At 40.1% G+C, this 10,396-nt stretch overlaps 1 protein-coding gene across 3 annotated transcripts in view; it reads left to right on the top strand.

The window, feature by feature from the left end:
• The first annotated feature begins 2,499 nt into the window (after window positions 1-2,499).
• Window positions 2,500-10,396, top strand: part of atrx (ATRX chromatin remodeler) — a 31,854-nt gene continuing 23,957 nt past the window's right edge. The window contains exons 1-12 of one of the 3 annotated variants that reach the window (XM_030396736.1): window positions 2,500-2,819; window positions 4,232-4,293; window positions 4,416-4,465; window positions 4,582-4,703; window positions 4,792-4,872; window positions 5,156-5,265; window positions 5,350-5,417; window positions 5,878-7,871; window positions 8,320-8,392; window positions 9,048-9,208; window positions 9,308-9,463; window positions 10,280-10,394. In XM_030396736.1, coding sequence (XP_030252596.1) covers window positions 4,237-4,293; window positions 4,416-4,465; window positions 4,582-4,703; window positions 4,792-4,872; window positions 5,156-5,265; window positions 5,350-5,417; window positions 5,878-7,871; window positions 8,320-8,392; window positions 9,048-9,208; window positions 9,308-9,463; window positions 10,280-10,394 — 2,987 coding nt within the window. In that variant the 5' untranslated portion in view covers window positions 2,500-2,819; window positions 4,232-4,236. Of the gene's footprint in view, window positions 2,820-3,466; window positions 3,661-4,231; window positions 4,294-4,415; window positions 4,466-4,581; window positions 4,704-4,791; window positions 4,873-5,155; window positions 5,266-5,349; window positions 5,418-5,877; window positions 7,872-8,319; window positions 8,393-9,047; window positions 9,209-9,307; window positions 9,464-10,279; window positions 10,395-10,396 lie in introns of those variants that run through there. The other 2 variants (XM_030396739.1, XM_030396738.1) reach the window with 2 other exon arrangements.

Raw genomic sequence — 10,396 nt, 5'->3', positions numbered from 1 at the left:
CGTTGGAAGAGACTGTGAGCCAGCACTGTCAGGGTTGAGCAGAAAATGTGAATACCCTAAACACTTTAAACTGTTGTACTTTTATATCGTCATCGCGGTAACACTCAGAGACCACATATAGAAACGTCAGCGAAGGAAGACACCATATAAGGACTCAGGATGATGGTTATCTCTCTACTATCAAATGTTCCACTAGTTGCTTAGCTATCTACTATGAAGGAATTACCTAACCCTTATCTACATAAACTCTCACCAAGAACTGCCGGTCATCATCTTGTTTTAACATCTTATGGAGGTTGGTCTAGTGGAGAAAAGATGGCAAAAATTAGAGACAATAAAAAGAACATGATGACCAAATAGTATGATTTCGCTGTGGGAAACTGTCACATTCAGACAGCTGTGAAACTGAGATGCTAATGGCACTTTTTCACACAGTTTTGAGTTTTTGCAGCAGATCAAAGGGGAATTTTATTGATGACCCCCGTCCTATTAAAAAGTGTGACAGTGAGCCAGCATGTGGTCTTTATTAATGTAATTCATATCACTAGTAACACCTGCTCCTTTACGGTTATGACATGTCAAGCTGTCACGCTGAGTAGGCACATTGGAAATATTTTGAGTCAAGCTTCAAACCATATCCCACACATCAGGAAAAGGAAACTGTGACTGACAGAAAAAAGAGCTATAGTTTAAGAAATAAAGAGGCTAAATATTATGAAAACACATTTTTAATAAAGTTATTTCGGTTGACTGATAAAAGAGTCAACAGTCAAGGTTCACTTTAAATACAGAGTGTTGACAAGACAGGCAGTGTGCAAAAGTGACTGTTTTATCTGATGAAGTTTTCGCTCACATCTCTAACACATACACATCTCCACATTTTACATCTTTTGATCTATGCTGCACTATTGCACCACCAGTTGACAACATTTGAGTAAGAGCCCCATCTTCAGGTAATATTTATAACATAATGTAGGAGTCACACAATATTCACTAAGGTGCATTTAATTTAGAGGCACCCCAGTTTATTTACTTTGGTTACATTTTCTCCGTCAAAGTGTTTCAACTTATGAATGAGTTAAGACAGTGGTTCCTAATTTTAATGCTCAATAAATAACTGTGTTTTTTTTGTTTATATTTATTAACTATTTGGCATTATTACAGGTTCATAAAGACAAGTGTCACTAATTTGCTGTCCCGATTCAGCATCATTATAATATAATAATATAATTTTTTGAAGCTGTTCTTTTAATATGAAAAGGTTACATAATGTTCCTTTAAAACAAAGTCAGACAAAGCTAAATTTAAAATTAACAGTCATCATATATACATATATGTATATATATATATATGTATATATATATATATATATATATATATAGGTATATATAGAGAGAGATAGAGAGAGAGGATAGAGAGGAGAGGAGAGAGAGAGAGAGGAGAGATAGAGAGAGAGGGAGAGAGAGATAGAGATAGGAGAGAGAGAGAGATATTATAGATATAGATAGAGAGATATATATATATATATATATATATATATATATATATATATATATATATATATATATATATATATATATATATATATATATATATATATATATATATATATATATGCATCTCAGTTCAACATTTTGGGATGGTCGGTTTGTTTGAGTTCCCTGTCTGACGATGAGAGGAGGTGGCGAGTCACTGAGGTTGGATTTAAACAGCTTTGTTGCAAAGCCAAGACACAGTTGATATCTATCTATCTATCTATCTATCTATCTATCCACTGAGACATTGGTCTGTAAAATGACAATGTAGTATAGTGTGTTACATACGTGTCTTTGTATAAATTTGAATCGCCAGGATAACTTATATCAAATAGTTATCAACAAAAATGTGTAACACTTTGAAAACAGAAGAAAGCATATGTGAAGACAACATACCGTACTATACGTCAAAGTAGCCACACCAACTGCGGTCGACAACAGAAAGCAGATGCAGAGGAATTCCCCAGACTCCCTTATAAGATTCCTCAATTTTGTGTGTAGTTGTGTTGGGAGACACTTTATTACTTTGAATGACGTTTACTATGATGAATTCTTAACTTTTTTGTCCTTCTTGTAAATAAAAAGTGTTATACATGAATATAGACATCACATAGTGGAGAGAAGCATATGTAACACGGCTCTGCCTGTTTGTGACGGGTAACAGAGACCTCAGACTGCAGTGTAGTTCACACACTTAGATTAACTATCAAGTAACATTAAGCTCCAATATCAAAAGGAAGTTTTTCATACCATGTGGATATTCAATTAAATGTTTTTTAAGGCATTTTTCAGGGGGGTGCTGCAGCCCCCTCAGCACCACTTCTTCCCGTGTCCATGCATCCATCCATCTTGCTACATCAAGTTGAGAGAAGGGGGCTTGGATGGAGAAACAAAACAGCGCGCCTCTCTCTGTATCAACAAATGAATGAAATGGAAATACAGCCAGCAGCACTTCACTTCCCAGAGAAAATAATTCTGTCCTCGGTTAAACGAATCAATAAGCTCCGGTGAGCCTGGACCACTCAGAGCGGGTGAGCTTCTGAAGCGGTCGGCCAATGGGAATGCTCGCAGGATTTAGTCTAGATGCGCCATTTTACTGCGTCCAAAGCCATCCGGCAAGATGGTCCCCTTGCTTTGTCTCCCCTGACCGGAGTTGTTTCGGTATTCTGTGTCCATTCTTGCTTCCGTATCAAAAAAAACCTGCACATTGGATCGATCTGGGTCTCCTGTACCACAAACGAAACGTATCTCTGTCAGTCGAGAAATGACGTCGGCGAAAAGCAGGTAGGAACACTGTTTATCCGGTTTGTTTAGACAAGTGAATATTGCATTGATTACTATGCTACCTCCGCTAGCGGCGAGCCGGGCCATGAGTGCCTGTACTGCTAGTTAGCAAGCTAGGCTAGCTGAGTTGTAGCTGTTAGCTGCGCAGCCGGCAATTTTTAAGTTCGCACGCACGCAGACGCGGGTTTGCATATGCGTATTCCAGGATGCTTGTCCATGTAATCAGGATTCAAAAATGCGCTTGTTTGTAAATATGCAATGACCTGGTTTGTATTGAAGCTCTTGAATGTGGCATTGCTAGTTGGGATGCTACTAGGTAGTGCCAGGGTGCCGTTAGCGCGATGTGGTTCGTGCCCTGTTATCGTCAGAGAAAGGAAAGGCCCGCAGATGCATTCTCCGGTGCATGTCCATGCACTGGAGCTTTATGCACCGCCGAGATTGCAATGTTGCCAGGGCAACGTGGGGCAATGTGAGGAAGTAGTTCTGCACCAACGGCGACGGTTGAAGCTGCCAATGTTAGCAGGCATTAACTTGGCATCCCCGATAGTCAGGAGTTCCCGTCGTGTCAAAACACAAGAAAGGCTGCCTTGCGGATAGAGGAAACTGCAAATGCAGTAGCGTGCGCTGCTTGTCAGTCGAAGTGGGCTCTTTTTATTCGACTGACACGGGATTTGGGGTGTATTTTAGGCCTGGTTGCTTGCTGGCGGCACTGAGTGACATCTCGACTCGGCTCTTGCGATCTAATCAGCACATTATGATGACGCAAAAGGGCAAAATAAACAGCGGTGCCTCTGTCTCAGGAGTGATGTGCTCCAGATACATGCACCTTAAAGCATTGTAGGTAACGAACAGATTTGATATAATACAGTCACATCAGGCTTTAACCGTGCTCTTTGTGATCTAGTCATTAAATATTCAGTGAATTTATTTATTTATTTGTTTGTTTTTTCCAGTATACAAAAAACGCAAACATTGTCTGTAACCTTTGACATTGCCAGTAACTGTCTGGAGGAAACACTTGCTTTCACATCCTGAGGAATAAAATTCAGTGTAAACATACTTATGAACCGGTCTTTAAACTTATTAAATGATTATAACAACTGTTCATATAGCACTGCTTTGTTTATATACTTGTCATTTATAATGAAAACAAAAAATAGGTATGTGAATTTGAAGAAGGAAAAAACAAGATGATTTAATCTACTGCTGCTGTTTATTTCCTTAATGATTCTCCTGGGCTGGTTGTTTTGCTGCCTAAACAATGTGTGTAATTTCTAGCTTATTCAGCTTCAGCATAAGACTTCAGCCTTGTGTTTCAGAAAGTCTTCTGCTTTTAAAGAAACACAATCTATGAATATACAGACACTTACCAGTATGCTAATCAGGAAACTCGTCTCCAAATGTCTCCCCAGGTAAAATGAGTCTGGCCTCCTCTGAATCAAACTTAGACCAAATGGCAGACAAAGCAGAAGAGGTAAGTGTGCCGCCTCTGAACGCTTCAGCACTGAAAAATACGTAACTAATCCAAAAAAGAACATAGTTGACTGCTATTTTTATTTTGTTAAGCTTTTAAAATAAATCTTTTGTTCTCCTCAGCCTGGTAGCTCATCAGAAACTATGAAGCCCTCGTCTTCTCGCAACAAGAGGTGAGGTTCAGTTTTCCTAAGTGTGGCTGTTATTGTTTTGTTTGTAGTATTCCTGTTCTTAGGAGTTCTTTCATGACTCAGCTTAAAATAGCAAGCTATGTGCTAACTCATTTCAGGAAGTCCGCTACTGTAGCTAAGCACACTGGACCGAATGAATCCGACGCCTCTGCCGACAGTGAAAATGAAGGTGCCACTTCTGACAATCCTTCAGACAGTAACACAGGCAGCGCATCTAAAGGTAAGAAGTATGGAGGTACTTGAGCTTTATCAATATATTGCTGATGCTGAATGAGGTACGGATTTCTCGTAATATTTCCTCTGATTAGGCACTTTAGTGATGAGGCCAGCTGGGAACGAAAATAAAGGCGCCATGAAGCTCAGAGTGGATTTCAAACTGAAAAGTTCAGGTGATTTAATTTTGTTATTTGAGACTATGTATGTGTTTGGTATGTTATTGTTCATAAGTGAACTATATATATATATATATATATATATATATATATATATATATATATATATATATATATATATATATATATATATATATATATATATATATATATATATATATATATATAACTCATCTCCAAATGTCTTTGGTTTGACTGAAAGTGAGAAGATTTGACCAAAAGTGAAAAAATATGAAAGACAGAAAGGGACAATTATTGATTCATATTCTCTTTATTTCAGATGATACCCTGCAGAAGAAGGTGAGCTGCACTGCCTGTGGAAAACAAGTAAACCAGTTTCAGCGCAACTCTGTGTATGAGCATCCTGCGCTCAAAGTACTTATTTGCAAGGTATGACCAGTGAAGTTCCAAAAAGATGTTCTATTCTTTCCATTCTTGACATATTGGTGATCACAGTGCTTCTTCCTCCTCTAGTCGTGCTACAAGTATTACACGAGTGATGACATCAACAGAGACTCTGATGGGATGGATGAGCAGTGCAGGTACGATATTGCACACGAAGACCATCTAAACATTATTGTTCATTTGTTAAAGTAGAGAGACAAAACATACACCATGTAAGTATTAATTTGGGAATTTTTGCATTAAAGGCATCTCAAAAGAACATGACATGACTTTGATTCAGCACGGTGGTTTTTGTATGACACTGGGTTCACGAAACAGCTTGTTATTTTGTTACTGTTGTGGTTGTGTTTAAAATGTATGATGTATACAGCTAACAATGTCAATGTCTGGTAGAAAACAACATTACATGAAATATTGAGAGTATTTCTGAAAACTTTTCACTGTTCTTTTTTTTTTCAAGACAATTTGAAATTTAAGATATTTTTTAGTGTTTAGGTATATTTTGGCTCAATCCTTACCCAAGTGCCAGTAATTTTAGAAACCTTATTCGATTGTATGTGCGTCTTCAAAATCTAAAGCTCAGCTTCTCCTCCTCAGGTGGTGTGCCGAAGGTGGTAAGCTCATCTGCTGTGACTACTGCAACAACGCCTTCTGTAAGAAGTGCATCCTGCGCAACCTGGGAAGGAAGGAGCTGTCTGCCATTACTGATGAGAACTCGAAGTGGCACTGCTATGTCTGCAGGTCAGAGCCCCTCCAGGATCTGGTCTCCAAATGCCACAGTGTCATTCAAAAACAACTAATTCAACAAAATAAGGATAAAACAGAGGGACGAGAGAGCAAGAGACACAAGAACAAAGCAGTCAAAGAGCACAAAGCAATTGTCAATGGAAAAGAACACAATGAAGGCTCAGGGACCATGACATTCTCCTACAAAAAACTGCAGGTACCCAAAGAACTCATAAAGAAAACAAAAAAGCTTGTTGAAACTACAACCGGTCTGAACAATACGTTCGTCCAGTTCATCCAGCAGGCAGCAGAGGAGCAGGGAGATAAGTCTATCAGGTATCGCCATTTGAAAGCCTTCAAGGCCGTGCTTGCCGATTTGAAAAAAGCCCACAGTGCTCTGGAAGAGGCTCTCGGCCCAGAATTTAAAAACATGGAGATGCAGAATGGTAACGAGAGGCAACATATTGTGAGAAAGAGCACTGATGTTTTGGCGCCTGTAGAGAACGAACACGTGGATAATGTGGAGGATGTAGTTGATGAGGCTGACGGAGCAGAGGAGGAGGATGAGCCGCAGGACGAGGAACAGGCAGAGGAGCAGCATGTTGAGCAGCATGCTGAGCAGGCTGTGGACAATGATCAAGTGTCAGGTGACACTGAAATGAAAGATGACCAAACAGAAACTGATGACACCAAAAAAGACATTAAAACTGACGTCTGTGAGGATGGGCTGGTCTCAGCCGGTGAAATGTCCCTAGATCATGACATTATGTCTGTGCCTCCCTCAGTCCCGGAAGAGCTTTTTCAGATGGTGGAGAGTCTTGCAGATTCCACCATGCTGTCACAGACTGAGAATGATTCGGTCACAGACGCTGAAAAAGACACTGAAAATAAAAAGTCAAATGGTAACACAACAGACGCTAAACGCCCCCAACCGAAGGTGAAGAACCTGATAGTGAAACTGACTCCTGTGCCAGTCGTGACAACGTGTGGGTCAAGGTCCTCTCGGTCCAAAAACAAAGAAAAAGATGAAGGGACACAGAAAAAGCCTAAAGAAGAACCAGAAGATCAAGGAGAAGAACAGAAGGACGTTGCTTCTGATACAGTAGATGGAACAAATAGTCCACCACCTAGCCGTCGATCTAGTAGAGTGAAGACCACTCCCTTGAGGAAGCAGGCTGAGAATAAGAGCAAGGAGGATTCCTCTGAGTCTGAGTCTGAGGACAATAGTAAGGACAAGGCTAAATCCTCAAAGAAATTGAGTAACACCAAGAAAGAGGATGAGAAGCAGAGCAGGGCTTCAGTGAAAAAGACCGTGGACTCTGACTCCGATGAAGTTCCTAGCGCACTGCTGGAGAAAGCTGCAGCTGGCCACAGCACAGACGAGGAACCGGAAAGCACAAGTGCTAAAAAACGTTTATTTAAACTAAACAACACATCCACAGACAGTGCGTCCAAGCGCAAAAGGAAGTCTGAAAGCTCCGATTCAGACTTGGAGAACAAAAGTAAAAAGACGTCTAAGAAGAAGAAACGGAAAGGCTCAGATTCCTCTAACTCGGATTCTGACCAGGAGAAGGAGACAAAGAGGAAAGGGGGCACAGCTAAGAGGAGGTCCAGCCGCGTGAAGAAACAAGATGGAGCTAAAGAAGACGGCTCACCTGAGAAGAAGGCAGCAGACCGGAAAAGGTCTTATGAAAAGAAGCGCAAGGGAAGGAGCTCCAAATCAGCCTCAAAACTGCAGTCGTCCTCCAGCGAGGATGAGGAGGAGCAGCAGGCTGACTCTGGGGAGGACAGTGATGCACAAAAGATCAAACCCATTGTGGAGGATAACGTGATGGAAGGAGGTGGACCTTTCCATCAATCCTCAGGTAATCTGATCTAGAAGGAGGATTGTTTGGTGGTGAGCAGCTGGGCAATTGTCTAATTATTACGCAACTGAGCCAACCTGGCTTTTCCATGAGTTATAGGACAAGTTCCACAATGTATGAGCTGTCCTCATTCACCTTCTTGTCACAGGCTGATAAGAGGACTGATACCACTCTCATGTTTATCTACAGTTCATATCAGAATCAGAAATACTTTATTATGGATATGTAACTAGAGCCAGCAGCAGACTACCTTAACTTAGCATAAAGCTAGCCTGGCTCTGTCCAAGTAACACAATCTTACCAGCACCTTAAAAGCTGTTGTAAACGTGTTATATGATTTGTTTTGGCTGTACAAAAGCTGCCGTGTAAACAGTAACTCCTGGCAAAAATGTACTTTTAATGGCTTGAAATGCTCTTTCATTAACATGTGCACTATTTTGTTGTTTAGGAGACGAAGTGGATGATAAAGAGAAAGTCTCTCGTGTTTGTGAAGATGATGACGACGATGATCCTGAAAACAGGTACATAGAACATAACAAATTGCGAAGATACTCTTAATTAAAGATAATTGATCAAGAAAAACATCTGCATCATTCAGGGTCAACAATGAATACAGTGGTTAAATTTTGACTGTGTTTTAGTCAAAGCTAAAAGCATTTGATGTGTCGATTAGGCACAGCTGTTTGATATGTCAGTTGGGTTCTAGTACAAAGCTCAATGAGGCTACCCTTGCTGAAGAATTTTATTTGATCAATTTTGTATTGTATATTTTTTTTAATGCTTCGGAAACTGTTCTCAGGGCAGTATTCTCTAGTTTATCCCAGTGAATTTTGCCCAGTAGCTCCCATAGCAATGCCATAGTATCATGGTGTTTCTATAGGCTGCCTTTGTTTCCACCTGTTACCTATTCTCAAGCTGCAAGGACAAATTCATATCGTGATCCTTTAATATTTCAGTGTAAATTGCGATGTAGAGATGATAAATGGTAAAAGGAGCCGAAATTAATATCAAAGTTTTGTTATAAGCAACATGATTCTAGCAAGAAATATTATATTAAACAGGTTTTCACTGATTTCTTTATTTCCCCCCATCATTTTCAATACATTTGTAGAACACATTTTTATTATGTGATTGATGTGACCCCTCTGTGTTTTTCTTTTTTCCCTTTTCCTAAAGGATTGCAAAGAAAATGCTTCTTGCCCAAATAAAATCAAATTATTCTTCAGGAGCAGAGAGCTCCTCTGATAATGAAGGAGCAGATAAAGCTAAAAATTCCTCCAAGAAAGTTAAAAGCGAGGATGAGGATGAAGATGAAGATGAAGATGAAGAAGAGCAAGGTAGGATACATTTGCTAAATATACCCAGATTTATGTTTTTTTCCCCAATAAGCCTCTTTATTTTGTATTGTCTCCTAATATTTGGTTTTCTCTTTGAAGACGAGGATTCAGAAGACTCAAGTTCTGATGTCGAAGTTAAGAAGCGTGGCAGAGGCCACAAATTGCTTCGTCATAAACTCTCGCTGAGTGAGGGCGAATCAGGAGAGGAGAAAGCTGAAAAGAAGAAGGGGGGCAAGAAGAAGTCACAGAAGAAAGGTTAATTCTGAATCTTTTATTTGCCCTGTGTGTGAAGTGAAACAATATGGACTTAAAGTTAAACTCTCGCCATAAAGCAACTGAGGCTTTATTTGTGAATGTATACTAGTCAAATCTTAGTGTAAAAGCATAATTACGACAAAAGAGGCACAAAAGAGATTTACCATACTTTCTTTTTCGGGCAAGCTAATTTTCGGGGGCACTTTTACGCTAGCATCAAAATCGCTAAAAAGAAGGTTTTTGAACAACTCACGTTAGCAGTAGTATCTCCGGAGCGCCGATGTCACGGCAGACAAAAAGTGTCGATCCCAGAGTGCGACCTAACAGGAAGGCTTGAGGAGCGGTCCACCATTACTCTCCTGCCTGTTAGGTCGCACTCGGGGATCGACACTTTTTGTCTGCCATGACGGCGGCGTGCCGGAGATGCTACTGCTAACGTGAGTTGTCCAAAAACCTTCTTTTTAGTTAACACTGTGTACACAAACAATGTTCTCAATGCTCGTGTTGTAGAGACCCTGGTGATACTACAAGCAAAGTTTCATGTTGTGTCGAGCCTTCTTAGTGTTTTAAAAATTGCGATTTTGATGCTAGCATAAAGGTGCCCCTGCACTCCATTGAAAATGAGCTTGCCCGAAAACGAAACTATGGTAAATCTTAAAAGTGCCTCTTTCATCATAATTATGCTTTTACACAAAGGTTTGACTCATATTTAATCACAAATAAAGCCTTGGTTGCTTTTTGGTGAGAGATTCACTTTAAATATTCTGAACTTTGAGAGAAAAGAGACCTTTGTTTCTTTATTTGTCTTCTTCACAGTGGACAGCGATGACTCTGAAGATTCCGACTTTGAGAAATCAGAGTCCAGCGCCGAGTCGGGGATAAGTGAGGAGCTTAGTGAGTCAGAGAATGAGGGGAAGCGTCGAAAGACCAGGT

The sequence above is a fragment of the Sparus aurata genome, chromosome 18, assembly GCF_900880675.1.
Source record: "Sparus aurata chromosome 18, fSpaAur1.1, whole genome shotgun sequence".
NCBI classification, from domain to species: Eukaryota; Metazoa; Chordata; class Actinopteri; order Spariformes; family Sparidae; genus Sparus; species Sparus aurata.
The sequence above is the reverse complement of the archived record's forward strand: the minus strand, read 5'-3'. Positions and strand labels throughout refer to the sequence as shown.